General features: G+C 37.2%; 1 protein-coding gene across 5 annotated transcripts in view; it reads left to right on the top strand.

The window, feature by feature from the left end:
- Nucleotides 1-16243, top strand: part of COL19A1 (collagen type XIX alpha 1 chain) — a 209414-nt gene that overhangs the window by 99045 nt on the left and 94126 nt on the right. For all 5 annotated transcript variants that reach the window (XM_080388821.1, XM_080388820.1, XM_080388823.1 and 2 more), the window contains 2 exons: nt 6168-6221; nt 6920-6955. In XM_080388821.1, the coding sequence (XP_080244947.1) occupies nt 6168-6221; nt 6920-6955 (90 nt within the window). The remainder of the gene's footprint in view (nt 1-6167; nt 6222-6919; nt 6956-16243) is intronic.

Below are 16243 nucleotides of genomic sequence, written 5' to 3'. Positions count from 1 at the left end.
GTGTTTTCATAGCTGTACAAAAAGTTCTTGCTAGAATGAAGTTGCATGACAGTGGGAAGCCAGACCTGATTTGAAGGCTAGGCTTTCTGTAACAATGAAGGGATACCTGAAAAGTTTAATTCCTTCATTCCTCGCTGGTTGTGCTAAATGGGTCAGTTAATCTCATTGAGAACCGGGTTTGGATGCAGGAAGTGTGAATATATTTAAGTGCTCTGCACATCTCCCAGTTTGTCACTCCAGGAATCTGAGCCAAGATCTACAATGCTGTGTCCCAGTCTGGGACATTATTCAAAATCCATCTGACAGCATGAATACTTACTATAAATACCAGTAATGTGGTTGCCATTGTTTTTAGCTTCTTAAGGAGTAGTTATAAATAACTTAATATATTACTAATTTGTTCTTCCATGGTATGTGTTCACATCACATATGTAAACAGGTATTTGCTTGTATAATATGAACAGCCAGTTTGTTTAAGTAATATCTGTGTTTTATCCCTTGAGACTTTTTTAGCCACTTGACATTAATAATGCTATCGTTTGTGTCACTGTAACAAGTGTAGCTTCGTAGACACGCTGTCTGAAAGAAATCCTTATAAATATAGTTTCTTCTCCATCATGCTTATATCCCAAAAGGGTTAAGGAAAAATTTGCAGTACTAACATCCATGACACTATCTGTGGAGCAAGATCTATAGTACATTCATATGCTTGTCTGTTGAAATGGAAAGAAAATCTTTAACATTGAAAATTTTAGACTCTTCTTGGAGTCGTGTCATTTTCCTGATCAGTGGTGCAGGTAGGAAATGAATACCGTGGGACACTACCAATTAGTGTTTTGCTGACACAAATGAAATCTTACAGCAAAAGTAAGTGAAAACAGAAAATTATGATTCATATCTATCAACATGTGTCATGCGTGGCTAGAGGCAGAACAGTGTCTTTCTTGCAAATTGTAAAAAAAAATTAAAAAAAATTAAAAAACGGTTAAAAAATCTGAAATTCTAATAAATATAATCTCTACAGCATTAAACCAAGCGATTCAATAATTATCTTTTTCTGCTGCTGGGAAAAATGATACCGTAAGTGACTTAAAAACTTCCGTACATCAATTGTTGTTTACATACCTGATGTCAAAGAGTGGATCTCTGCAGTTCAGTTAGCAATGAAAAAAAAATCCCAGGTTTTCAATGGGAAGATGGAAAACATATCAGACCTTTTTATTTTTATGGTTGTGGGAAAAGGTGAACAGAAGTATGAATATTTTTAAAGATGTCTTGATACGACAGTAACAGTTGTTTGCCTTCACACCCTCATGGCCTGTGTCTCTAATCTTCAACTCTCTTAGTGTCAGCAATGTAAGGAAATATTTGGATAGGAAGGGAAGAAATCCTACAGCTTGAAAGGATGAAGTTGGTAATGGTATTTAATGATATCTAGAGTTTGAGGATTCTGTTAGGAATAAAAGTATAAGGAGAGAGTAGGCATTGCTCCAGGATCCAGAAAATTCTAGTAGTGTAGCAATTTGAAGTTTTTGAATGACATTAATGAGAAAAGAGCAATGACAATGTTTAAATCTACATGAGAGTACTGAAAAATAGTGTATTGTTTGAGCTTTGAAAATACTTCGCTAAATTAGAAAAGTTATCCCAACATATACAGCTTGGTGTTGTACAGCTGACTCTGAAGCTGTTGTTTTAATTTAGGTTTTAAGGCTCCTCTGTGGAGAAAGTATAGTTCTGTTCTCCTACTTGTTAGAGTATTTCCAAGTTTTATTGCTTGGTAGAGACTGTTGATTTGATCTATAATAATCTGGTTGCATGTTGTTGGTTATTGCTAGATTGTTTACTGTATTTCCATTATATTTGATATGTTATTCTAGCAGATTTTAACCTGTTGTGAGATCTAACCAGGTTAATGCAGGTGAGGGAATTGTACATAATGAATGATGTTTTTTCCAAACAGATATCTTTTAGAGTGAAAAACCTGTTCTCCTCAAAAGATTTTGCCACTCTTACAGCCTCAGAGATACCAGCCTCCATGCAAACCTCACCAGAAGTGTTAGAAGACTGGGTCCACAGCCTTTTCTCAGCTGCCATCAGTTAATTAGCCACAGCTGGGAAATATCTGAGAAGTCCACTAACCTTTCACCCTGAGACAAAATGTTTACCATAACAACAGACATGAGTTGGATAAGAGAAGTCTGGAAAAAAAAGCACCAAAATAACTGAATTTGTTAGCTTTGCATGAAATTATCAATAAGAAAACTCTTTCTAGAGTTCAGGAACATTAGCAAAATTGTTATGTTAAGTGTTTCCTCCAAGTAAAACATGCTCTTTATGCCCTAATGTTTTACTTGATGAATTGTGACTTAACATACTCTTAGCAGGTTCACTAAGGCCTGAGAAAACCGTATCGTACACTGAAAATTTTCTCAGAGAGTGAACGAGCATTGTATGAGATTGTTACTGGTTTAAAAGGAAAATTCAAATAGGAAAACCATTGCCTTTTATGCCAGTACTGTTGGGACACCCTTTAAAAAAATCCCATCCTTTGAAGAATCTGTGAAAACATGGTCATTTTTAGAGCGTTAAAGCACAGTTGCTGGGTTTTCATTGTTTTCTTCTCCTAATCCCATTGGTTTTGTAGGCTGAATAAAACTCTAGTAACCTAATATCATGGAAAGTCTGGTTACATATTTGTCAAAAATACTGTCAACCAATATGGTAACTTGTCCTTTAAATTTCTTCCACCAGAAGAAATACCATTGTCATCCCATTCCAAACAAAAAGCCTGCCTCTAGTTTAATCTGTCCCGTTGGCCCCGATTTTGCTGACTTTACACCCTTATTGATATTTGTTATACTTGTTCCAGTAATTTCTCTGTTGGTTAGCAACTGTGTTACAGTTACCTGTCTTATTCTATATATAGATACAGATGTAGATATCTCTAACTTTTCTCATTTCAGCCATTTCTGATGTTGTTGTCTGTTAGCCTTGAGTTGGCCTTATACATGCATATCCAAATGCTTTCCACTTTGGTGTCCGTAGAGGAACCATGACGTAAGTTTATTCTGATCTGTAGAAAGACCAAGCTGTAGTCCTTACTGAGGAGAAAAAGTACCAGCTGAAGAGTGTTCATGAACTCACAAATGTGTATTATTGTATTGTTCCCAAAAAGTTAGAATTAGATCAGGGTAGAATTCAATAATTCAGTTAGTCTCTGTTATAAGAGCTGCTGAAATTTTTACTCAGTTCTTGAATTTCTGGCATATCTGATAACAGACTCCTTGGATCAATAGAAATTAGTTCATTGTTTTCAAAACTGACCGCGTTCTCCTAAACTATTGCAGGAAAGAAGCTTTTCTAATTTAACGCTTAATCTAAAATAATCCAAATTATATCTGTTTAGATAACCACATCTATTTTACTGAAGCATCCTGTCCTGGACTCTGCCAGAGACAGGAGGCTGTATTGTACTGCAATAGAAGGGGCTGCAGATCTGACTTAGCACAGGAATTCTTACTTATGCCATTTCAGAGACAGCAACAGATACACCTCTCAGCATCTTTACAAGCGTGGCTGTAGGGAAGAACAGACATGGTACAGTACCAGATGTGTTTTTGCAAGCATTCAGTATGTCTAGGACTTACTAAGATCATAATATTTTTTATAGATACATAATGTGTAGAAGAACAAGTAATACTTGTGATGGGATAACCTTTTAAGCAGATCTTATTTTTACTGATACTGCTTTTCTTTCTTGGGGTTTTAAACTGCAAAGGAAAGCTAATTCAAGTATTTTATAATAAATAGATAAAAAAACCTTCCTTGGTACTCAGAAATCCTGCTTCAAACACTGTAAGGCTTGTTATCAAATATGTCATTTCCCCTTGTCCTTTTTATGTGAGGTCAACTTCTGTGTTTATAATCTCTGCAGCAGCTGTCAAACTGCATGCCTCACTGAGGTGCACTGCAAGAACACTACTAAAAGTTTTAAACAAACCAATTAGGGAAAAATGAGGTTCATAGTTTGACAGTGCATGACTTAGGTTCAGTATCTTTCATCTGCAATTGTCTTTTCAGTAGAGACACACAGATATATTGCTGTCTGTGAGCTGCAGATTTATGGGGTTTTTACCCTTATCTTTCTCTTCTCTAAGTATACAGCCTCGCAGCTAATTCTTAACTTCAAAGCTATTGCTCCACTGCTGATTTGCTAATATTTTTTTTTCATTTTTATTTTGATCCAAATCCATACAGTTTGCATACCTCAAAATTCCCTAAAATGGCATTTTAGAATATGGAGTCGTTGTGTTTCAGACTGTGTAAAGGAGGAGGTGGAAAGTAAAATGTAGTAAGTGGAGACAATATTAAAACTGTCATAAATATGCAGATTGTAAAGAGAAAGGAATTTTTGGCCTGGTTTTTGAATCCATCTGCCTATTACATTTTTAAAATCCAAACAGCAAAACTACTTCTGATTTAACTATTGCATATTTGGCAAGCTTAATAAAGGAAAAATCAAAGCTAAATCAGGGGTATTTACAACAACCACAAATTTAATCCAAAGTGGGTACTTAAATGCTCATATAGTTCTAAATGATGTTCCTTCCAGATGGTGAATTAATATAATTTTAGCAGGAAGTGAAGTTGCACAAATATGTAGTATTTAGAACACTCACTGATTTCATGTTTCTGTACCCACCAAGGCACAGATGTTACTTATCATTTTCATGCCAGTTGTCTCTATCTTTACAATTACTGCAAACTGAGGAAGAGAGTTTGCAAGGGCAAAAAGGGGGCTGGGAAGAACTTAAGTTAGTAAACCCTAATTCAGATGTAGATGAATCTTTTCTGTCCTTGACCTATTTAACTTCCACAATAGTAATGATGGTAGCCTAGTTGTGGAGCATCTCATTATAATTTGGTCCTGTATTGCCTACATTATAGCCATTTGGTTTCTAAGTAAAAATTTTGAACCTGTAGAGCTGTCTCTGACTTGGAGTGTATGTGCTTTCCTGTCACATGCCCTAAAGCAGTGATCAGAGGGAAGGCACGAGAACGTGTCTTTGGGCTTGACCAAAAAGGAGTTCCTGGTAGGTTGGTCCAACATCAGAATTGAGTTCATTCCTTACTGCAGAATGACTTGAATTTGCTGGGCATATTTCAGAACCTCTTGATTTTCCATTTATTTTGTAGCAAGGAGAAGACAACAGAGATTGGGCTAGGTGCTAAAGATTATGCTTTTTTGGGCTGCTTCTGGTGAGATATGTTAGTGGAAGAGCTGTATTGTAGATATTGTAGAGGGAAAAATCAGACTAGATGTAAAGAGGAAATTTTTTACAATGAAGATGGTGAAACACTGGAATGGGTTGCCCAGAATGGTTCTGGATGCCCCATCCCTGGAAATGTTCAGGGTCGGGTTGGATGGGGCTCTGCACAACCTGATCTAGTTGAAGATGTCCCTGCTTGTTGCACAGGGATTGGACTAGATGACCTTTAAAGGTCCCTCCCAACCCAAACCATTGTATGATTCTGCAGTTGTGAAATGCTGCGTATGTAATGTGTAAGACTAGGCAGTGTTGTCTGCTTCTCCAGCTGTAGGCAGAACTAAGGAGGGAGTTACTGAGGACCCGGTTATTTCTTTAATTGCCTTTTCAAACACTGGTGAGGATTGGAGTGTTGGAGAATGTGCAGCAGCTCTGAGCTGTACCCTGCTGTAGCTCACCAGCTCCGCATTGTTACATGAAACATAGAATCTGCAGCTCTCTGTCCATCTCTGCCGCTTTCCAGATTTTAGCAGAAGTTAACTGAATGCACTAGTACTTTCTCTAGTATTCTATCTTTGTTAGCCATGCAAGACACAGACCTACTGGGACTGCAAAGGAACTTTGTATTTTTATGTGCTACTTGCCCTAACAGGGCACAATCAACTAGATAGTTCAGCTTTATATGTTTAATTACATGTTAAAGACACATGCAGTATTTGATAGATGTTTCTCTGTTCACAAAATAATGAAAATAAAGAATTATGAGGTAGTAGTACTAGTAATGGGATAGTATTTTAAGGCTTAGTTCATTAATATATGCTAACCACAATACTACAGGATTTTGTCCAGCTCTTTCCACAGTTGACAACAAATAATGCATTTTTCTTTTTTGCCCAGGGACTAAAAGGTGACCCTGGTAGTCCTGGTGTGCCTGGTGCTAAAGGAGAAAAGGTACTTCTTTATCTATAAAGTTGTATGTGTGAGTGTGCATAATATTTCTTCAATATTGAACATACTGCTTTAACTGTATGTGACAAACACCCACTGCTGCCATTTGTGTGTTCAACGCCAGCTTGAGCGTTGAAGAATATGAATACAGGCTTACTGTAAATACGAAAGATAATCACTCTTTCTTACAACAAATTTTGAAAGGAATTCAGAACAGGAGCCTAAATTCAGTGTTCTGAATTGCTCTGGTGATCTGATTTGCTCCTATGGGACTGAACCTGAAGGTCTCATAAGGCAATTCATATCTCAGTGACCTAATTCTGTGAACGTTGACACAGGCAGATGTCTTTACGTATGTGAACTTGTCACATTGACTTCAGTGGCTGCATTGTGCATATAAGCTGCATCTTGTAATTTAAAATATGCAAATGTGTTTTGAAGGATTGGGTTTTTTTAAGCTGTGATTCATTTATGCAGAAGCCTGTCATTTTTTATTTCCATTTAACCTGTAGTGAACTGTCTACATCTATGCCATTACTGAAAAAGAGTATTTTTCTGCTCATATGTTTTTGTAATCAGAGCATGTGTGATGCTTATACTGGATTTACTTCTGCCGTGGTATATATCCTCTAAAAGGCATAGGGGTTTAATACATAGAACTAAAGAGATTGCTGGTTTACTTACTCTCCTGTTTTAATTAGGGAGATGCAGGACCTCCGGGACCAACTGCCTTGAGTGTAAGTACATGTGAAACAAAAACAGATGAAAGAAAATCACTAAGAAATGTTGCAGGTTTTAGCTTATTTGCAATATAAATACTTTTATTGTTAAATTTAAGAGCAGGTCCCTCACTGTGCAGTGCCTCTGCATTTCCTGTAGGAATTGTGAAGCAGGGAAAATGGAATTTTATAAATATAGAGAAAATAAGCATATTTAAAACATCTCATTTCCCACAAAATGCTAGCAAAAATACTCTTTTTTAATTTGTTCTATGTATAGATATCATAAGCTGGTTAAAGTCAAAGAATTCCCTTGTTATTTTTAGTGAAAAACATTTTTAAGTAAAAGCTTGGAAATCTAAATAATGCTTTTTTAAGATATTGTAAATATTCTATTGCCAGGTTATTTTATTAAGTACTTAGTTATGAGTGCAATGCCCTGTGTACAACAGAGTATTATATATATAGCATGCGTAAGTTCAAATTTGACACAGAGGACCCTATTTTCAGAAAGTTAAGGATGTGGGGACATATCCAGATAGATGTGAGGGTGCCACAGCTCCTTGTCCTCAGGTCCAACTGGTAGCAGGGCTGAGCCTGCATTCCCAGTAGGTACACAAACACACACACAGACATGTCTGGCCACACAGGTCAACAGAGGTGGACACACTCAGCACTCCCACAAACAGCACCAACAACTTCATCCTGTTACTTTCTCTGACTGATCATGACAATGGTCTGGGAATGATAAATACGTACATATATACAATGTATATATTCACCTACTTGCTAGCCAGTCCAGCTTGATATTCACTGCTGATGTCACACACGCTCGCACTGCCTGTGCTCACTCCATTTTTGGGTACCACAAAGACATTAGACCATTGTCTTTTATGAAACACGTCATCTGCTTCTGGTTTCTTTTATTACACGATAATGCTGCTACCGATAATAAAAATAATTTAATTAATTTCAGTATTTGCTTAATTATAGTCCATTAAAAAGTCAGTGATTGGATATGTCAAATATTTGAGAATAACATATGCTTCAGTATGAAGCATTCTTTTTCCAAAAAAGGAGGTTGCAATATTCTTTTCACACCAAATAGCAAACTGTTTAGAGTTTGTCCTTTCAAACACTTGCAGAGTTATGTGTCGTGGTATTCACATCTATACAGTCTTTGTATCTTACTTAATGCCCTGATATGCATAAAAGACACAGTCTGGAAAGGAAAAATAAACGCAACATTATAATGATGAAAAAAATAATGTACTAGATTCTAGTGAAGAACAATATTTTGATAATACAGGTTTTTTAAAGTTTCTACAATTCTTAGAGGGAAAAAAGCAAATAGGTATCTTTCCTTCTTTATAGAAAAGGTCTGTGTATCAGACTCAGGAAGTTGCAAATTTGGTCACTAATTCATTTATTCCCTTTCATGTAATTTAGCTGAAGAAAATAAAATGTGAGGTCAGACATGACGATTAGTTGTCTTTTAAGTGTCAAGGAGACTTCTTCAGTATGGATCTAACCGTTACTTTGTGAGGATCTGGTATGTGCCTGTGCACCAGAAAGGAGAATTGGCCTGCATATTAGTTGTATTGTGGCTAGATAGTGCTATAGAGATGGTGGAAGAGGTTTTTAGTTTCCTTGCAATGATCTGTGCCCCAGGCATGTATGAAGCCTGAAGAGAAATGTCCCCAAAACTCTCCAGGGCAAGTGCTGCTTCATAAAAGTAATAAATTCTGTCTGAAACCAAGTGATTTTGCTTACAAACTGAAATGAGAAGGCGTCCCATTAAGGAAAGTCCAATTGGGTAAAAACAGTTGAGAATGGTGGAAGAGAGCATGGCAAAAATTAAAGCAAAGATAAAAACTCCCAAATCCCCAGGCTGTAGTTCCACAGCATAAATAGCTCTTCTCCCAGACTCAGTACTATGAACTACTTCTACACTATTCATATTAGCCATGTAATCCTAAAAAAACTGTAAAACTATCATTCATAGTGTAAATGATTATATGTTGTCTTTTCACCCTCTTCATTCCCAAGACCATAGCAGCAAGCATCTTCATTAGATCTGACAAACATTGAAGGTTGTAACCAGAGACCCATACTGTAAAAATAAATTCTACTTTACAGTTTCAAGATTAAGTTGCCATGTTTTATGGTACTTATGCATATTTTATGTTTTATGGTATCTTGATTTCCTGAAGATAAGTTAGTACTGTGTCCCAAGATCAGTGGCTGTTTGCTACGGTTCATGTCTCGCTAGAGGTAAACAGGGCCAATTCTGTCCTTCAGCTCTTGAATATACAGTCAAAATGTGTGTTGGAAGAGTTAACAGTGAAAGATTTTTAATGAACAGCCTTGATTCTAGGATCGTTGCTGCAGTAGATGGATTGGAGTAGATCTTGCTTCAGATAGATTCTTACAGGCCTTGACGGGATCATGGAAATAGAAATAGGATACTTCTGGAGATATGACACAGGAAAAAGAATTGAGAATGCCTATTTTTGGGGTGCTATAGGACCATAGAATGGTCCTTTTGAGCATTTCTTGTGTAAATGATGAAAAAATTATTACATCCATTCTGATAGCACCACCTGGATATGTTAGGCCTGTTTTGGATCCATGCGTTGTCTTTGGTCACAGCTGTGGACACTCAGCTTTCCTGAGAGTTATACTCAGAGGCTAGTAGTGTGATATCAAAAATCAGAAGCTGCTTTCAAATTGACTGAAGTTACTCCTTCTGTATCTTAAGTGGTTCAGTTTCGTAAAAAGGACTGTCAGAGAATTACATTTCTTTGATTATAAAATGCTGTGCAAATGTTTCAGTTGATTCGGGCACAGCAAGCTGTTTCTGCATTGGTACATCCACTGATGGTTATCTTTACACTTTCTAAAAGGAAACATTTAAATTTTGGTAAAGCACACATGAGTCGTCAGAAGGATGTTACTAACTGGCGTACTGAAACATTTTTTTTTTGCATAACTGCTAACTGAGAGAAGAGACAAGAGTGAGTGTGAATTGGTTTAGCAATCTGAAGACAGGTTACGACACTGTGGGAATATATGGCCCAGCAGGAAGGCTCTCTCTCAGCACCACTGTCAATAGTTATGTGTTTCTGTTGGCAAGAGCTAAAAGAAGATGAATTACATGAATGGTGGTGGCTCGGGGAAAATTCAGTCTTCAGAGTTGTTTTATTTGTGTGACTTCTGTGTGGCTGTGACTGTTATGATATATAATCATGAAAGGAAGATACATATCTCACTGTGAATAAGTAGTAGGTCAGATAGTATCAAGGTTCATTTGTCACTGAATGAAAACTTACTATGTCAGGATCATTCATGCTGTTATCGCCAAAACGTGACATCAGTGTTTCAGTTATGAACCCTATTAAAAGTTTTAAAATGTTCCATTCATTTGGGACTTATGCATAACATGATAAATTTATCTTCTACTTACAGTCATTTTTAGTTTTTTCTAATGTGAAAAGGATTTCTTTCTTTTTATCAAAATGCAAAATGAATTATTATGCTGAGGACAGGGGGGAAGAGGAGTAAAAATAATGAAACACTGTTAGAGCCAAGTCCAAAATACATTTGGGCAGGGAGGGAGGAATTATTGAAAGGGACTTGTTTTTGCTCAAACTGGACAGCTGAGCATGGGTCATCGACCTTCTGCTCTCATGCAATTGCATATCAAGACACGTGGGAAATGATGGCATTACAGAGCTCTGCTGCCCTATGCAGCTCTTCCATTCCTGTGTATTTCCATAGAAATCATACATTAGTGGAATAAGTTGGAGAAGGTCTACCATATATGCTGGTATCACCATAAGCTAGAGTATCGGCAGCATCATGTGGGGCCAGAGCATTTTCCCCACACAAAGACCTGCACCATGGTCCTGTCCTCAGCATGGGGAGCGTGAAGGTGGCAAAAGACTGAGACTGCTTCACTGCAGTCATTCCCAAGCAGCTGGTTGGTGGTACTTCAGTCCGTGGAGAGTTGTCCATAGTTAATCTACAGAAGAATCTAACAGTTGTAGAAACTCTTGGGTTTTCATTTGTCTGTGCTATCGGTACCTGTGAAAATCGAAAAGGCATCAGTGAACCTGTGTCTAAATGTTTGGTCATCCCTGATGTGTAGGAAATCCTGTGCTGCTCAAAAGCTCAGCAAGCATGCTCTGCCCTCCATGAAAAATCACGGAAGAGAATGAAGTTATTGGTACTTAGAAAAAAAAGCTGTATTTTTAAAAGTGTTCAACTGACAGATGTAGCCATTATAGTCTCTGTAAGGAATGAGGGATACTTGGAGGCAGTATGTATGGCAGAATTCATAAATGCCCAAGAGCTGTAACAAGCTGTCAGGTGGATGCACATATGCCAAACCACAAAACCGGGGAAATAATACTGCTGCTTTTTAAGATGCAAGAATGATTTTATGAATTTGTAATGGAAATTTCATAGCTCAGAAAAAGTGTGTTGCTCTGGGAAAGAAAGCAGAGCTTTGAACATTTCTGCTTGATGTCAGTTAGCAGAAAATCTCAACTGAAATCCTAGAGTGCGTACACACTTAAAACTTCTCACTTGCAGCAGTAGCAGAGAACTCAGAAGGAAAATTCTGTGTGCCTTACTATACATTTCTGCAGTGAAAAGAGATGGGATTAGAATTGCAGCCTGTGGGTTTCTATAAATTTCTTTAAGGCAGGTATGGAAGTCTTGTTAATACAATTTCATCATTCTTGGTTGATGTGAACTAGAGGTGGAGGAAAAGAAACAGCATTGTAGTGCAAAATATGCTAGGCTATAAAAAATACATGAAAAAATTATAAGCTTTATGTAAAATCCTAATGAAATTAGTAATTTCGCTAGTTCTAAGTGTATTTGTTTGATTCATGCATTATTTGTACAAATACATTTAGTGGCTTGGATTGTTAACTTTGACATATATGTGCATAATTAAGCACTTTTAGGAAGGAGATTAAGTTTTTCTGTGTTTCCATGGAGTCAGTTAACAGTGCACAATTCAAGATATATGTATTGGTTTTGTCTCCTCAGTTATGGTGGTAGTTTTGTGGGAGTAGTCCAAAGTCATGATTGATTCTTATCCTTTTTTTTTGCTGTCTTTAATTTCTCTGGTATGTTCTTTCTGAATTGCTCTGTAAATACTATATGTCTCTTTTCTTTAGTATTTTTCCAGTGTCTTATAATACATGCTGGGAGTATATTTTGAACTTTTCTCCCTAATTATGCCAACTTTATGGAAAGCAGTTTAGTCTTTAAAGGTTTCAGTTCCCTGATAAATTGTACTGTAGCCGAGGACCCTTCAGAGAATAAACCAAAGGGATTATACTGCTCTGTTCTGTGGTTTTGTCAAGATGTGGAATTTAGTGGCAGAAGCTGGGGGACTGTTTTCTGCAGGGGCACAGCTGGCTCTGCAACTTGCCCGCTCTGGTATCCCCAGCTTAAGCCTGTGCATGCCGTGTCAGAAGAGTGACAGGTGAGGGAAGGTAGTGCAGCCATCTCTTGTAAAATATATGGTAACTATTCCTCTTGACACTCGATATGCTGCTTTTAGTTCCTGAGGAAAACAAGCATCCATCCGTACGTTCCTGTGAACCTATCCCTTTCAGGAGTTATAAAATAGTCATCCAGATGGCACCAAGTGTTTACGCAGCAGCCGAGGCTTAAGTCAGTCACAGACAGAAGTCCCCAAGACTTGCTTACTAAACAGATAGTTGAAATGTTGGCTCCCAGGTCTGGTTAAATCGAGCCGAATGAAGCTGGCGCACAAGTGCGGCGCGGAGGCGGCTGTGGGAGGAAGCTGCAGGTTCAGGCCTGGGCAGGCTCTGCCGTCACTTTTGGCTTTCCTCTCCCTAAACAAACATCAGCAACAGATTACGCAGCTTGTCCCTCAGACCTTCAGCAGTAATGTGTGTAAAGTTAAAATTCACTTTTGGCAGCATTGCCTAGGAATTTCATAAATTCATTTGATGCATTACTTGAGTCATAGTGTAATTATTTGGCATTTATACGGAGCTCCAAAGAGGAGGCATTTGGTATCCCAGCATCCTTGCTGTTGTAGTGGGCAACAGTATTTTGGATGATTCTTCCTGAAAGATTGTGTGCCAGTTTTTGCTTTTCTTGACTTCTGCACACAGTTCCTTTCTTGTCTCACAGTGGAAAAAATAAGTCATCTGAATAACTTGTATTACTTAAGAAGGGGCACCCACACACACACATCCCTCGTTAGTAAGCATCTCAGCTAATATTATCCTCTCTTTCTTTTCAGATAATGACATAAAAATAAAGGAGAGCAAGTCTAGTTAACTAAAGAAAGTATAGACAGAAAATTGTATTTTTATTCTAAAGATCTTCTTTATATATATCCCTCTAAGAAAAATCTTTTTGAGATTTTTTAATGGAAATGTAATAATTTCGTGAAAATACTGAACTGTTCAGTTGTTCTGCATGTGATACGGTGATCTTTAACTCTCACAGTATAACTTGCAAATATTCTCTTCTTTAAAAAATGCTTTTTAAGTATGGAAGCAGATCCTATTAAGATTACCCTTTTAGTGAAATAGATGTTTGAGCAGTTTCAGTCTGTTTATCTTCTTTATGCAGTAATACCGATACTGAAGGTACAAGTGAAGATTGATGCCTTAGCCTCACAGAACACTTATTTTTCAAAAATTCAGTGTCTGCTAAGTTGGCACAAATGTGATTTATATGTCCTTCGTTAGAAGAATGATTTGAGAATAGTCCCATACACAGTAGACACCAATGTAAAGAATCATTTCAAAGTACTCCCCAGGATTTTAAATAATACTTTTTTTTTGCTTAGAAAATAAAGCCATGTCTATTAAAAGTACTAGTTTCATAAAGTGTGAACTTCTGTGAAATTACTCTTCCATTTTCCCTTTGAAACTATTATCTCTGAAGCAAAGCAGATTTCAACTTACCAGAGAGCGCTACAGAAATGACCAAACCCAAAGCATAATGAGATCAGCAAGGAACCTATTTTCTGTTCACGTCAGTAATAGATTACCATGAAAACGTAGCTGATCGTGTTTTCTGGCAGACTGAAATACTTCTGCTAAATGCTGTCTCCTTTCCCACAGAAGTAAATGGGTTGGCAGCATTTTTGAAAGCCAAATTGTGGCCTATTCAACTTTCCACTCCTAAGCAAAACAGTATGATTACCGCAGTAGCAATAAAAGGCCAAACAGGGGGTACAAATCTTTCAGCTTGCCATCTCAACTTACTTCAGTAAGGATGAGAATGAGACCAGGTTGTATTTGGAAATGCTGATGATAGAGGTATTTGAGATAAGTGGTAGTCTAATTCCCCTCACTGAATGGTAGTACAAGAAATTAGTCATCCATCTGTGATTTTCCTCTGCCATTTTTCCCATTCTAGCAGAATTTTATAAGTGAGGTGTGTCTGCATGCTCTGTGGATTTTTGTGTGGGTGGTGTTGGACAGTCTTGTGGACAAGAAAAAGAAACAATCATAGCCATATTTTAAGTTCTCTCTCTTCCTCACTCTCCTGTTTGAGCTTTGAGGTAGGTCAGCAGGACAATGGCAGCAAGTAAACTATCTTGAAGATATCTGGGAAGCCAACACTGTAAGCCACCTTGACTGTGGGTAAACTTTATATTTCAGCTCCTTTGCTTGCTGAGGGTAATAGCCCATTCTTACACAAGAGGAGGGCACGCGTTTCCCCTCCATATGATACAGACCAAAGAGGAAAATATCCTCAAAATAGCATAGAAGAATCACAGTGACAATCGTGACCTGCACAGTAGAACTTGTCTGGTAACACCTCCAGATAGGTAGATGAATTTAAGATCTAATTGAACTGCATCTTGATGCATCCTGTCTGGGATGCTGGGACATTCTTGAATGAGTACAGCCACAGCAGTACCATCCATCCCACAATGATCCATGATCACACATTATGTTATGTCAGGAACTTGGAAATCTGTGGTTGCTTTTTACCTGACTATTGATTTGTGTGATTCTGTGCTGGTCTGCTTGTGGGTTTTACAGAAGGATCATTGTTTATGTAGTACATCAGCATGACAGATGTTTTTTGTCCTGGTGAGAACTGTACATTGAAGAAATAGGTCAAACCCCTGCAGTGGGAATAGCCCACCAATTCTCTTTTAAAATGGTTTGTGTTGATTTTGTTTCAGTACAGCTATACCTTTCTGTTTGTAAACATACTGTTTTCAAATTACTTAGCTGAATCATGTCTATTATAGCTGTGTCTTTTTAAAGTAGCAAGTTTTATCATTATAAAAGCTCACATATTCAAGTGGTTTAAAACACTACCAAGGTGTTTCTGCATGCCTAATTTAGGCTTTGCCTCTGTTTTCAATTGACTCATCTCACTAAACTACATATACTTTCTTCCTGCCTAGTAGCATTTATTCCACATAAATTGAGGTCATGTGTTTGCTGGAATTCATAGTGAGGAAAAAAATAGGTAAGTAGTTTGGGTATAGAACACAGAAACCAGTCTGTAATGAAATAATTTTTGTGCCTTAATTAGATCTGCCTTGCTATTGTTAGCATTTGTATTGTATTCTAATTTGTGTTGAGAAGGAAAGGCTGCCAGCTCAGAACCTATTTCAGCAACATTACCTATGAGTATGTAAGGCAGCTGTCTAGCTTTCTGCTTAAAAAACTATCACCTATGCTTTGAAGCAACTTCCAGAATACAAAAAAATGTCGTCTAATATTTTACTCTTTTGCCATCGTCCATAAGCTTCCAGAGGAAGTAATACAAATTACAATTTCAAGTAACTTCATTCTCTCACTTCAGCTGGGATTTTTTTTTTGTTTGTTTTGTTTTATTTTAATTCACTAAGGGGTCACAATAAAACCTTTGCTTTTGTTCAGTGTGCATTCCTAGGCAGTTACTCTAAGCTATTAAATTTATGAACCAGGTCACCACCATGTCTCTGCAGATGCTTGTTGTGATGTATCAGGCATTTAAAAATGTTTTTGTACCTCCAGGTTCACATGACAGGATTTTAACCCTTTTGTAATAAGTGGTTTCTGATAGCTACATGCCAGCTAACACACTTTAAATTGATAGTTTATGAAACTTAAAACAGCTTAACTGGCTCAACTGTTAGATTACTTTTCTGTTACTTCCAAACACATTTTTCTTCTACCATTTCAATTTTAATAACACTTAATAGCTTTTATCTCCTGATACTTGAAAAAATATTAAGTATTAAAATATTAATTCCTACATATATTTTCAATGTCATGCAAGTTCTTTTAAAAG

The sequence above is a fragment of the Falco punctatus genome (assembly GCF_963210335.1).
Source record: "Falco punctatus genome assembly, chromosome: 5".
Lineage (NCBI taxonomy): Eukaryota > Metazoa > Chordata > Aves > Falconiformes > Falconidae > Falco > Falco punctatus.
This window is presented reverse-complemented; position numbering and strand designations above follow the sequence as displayed.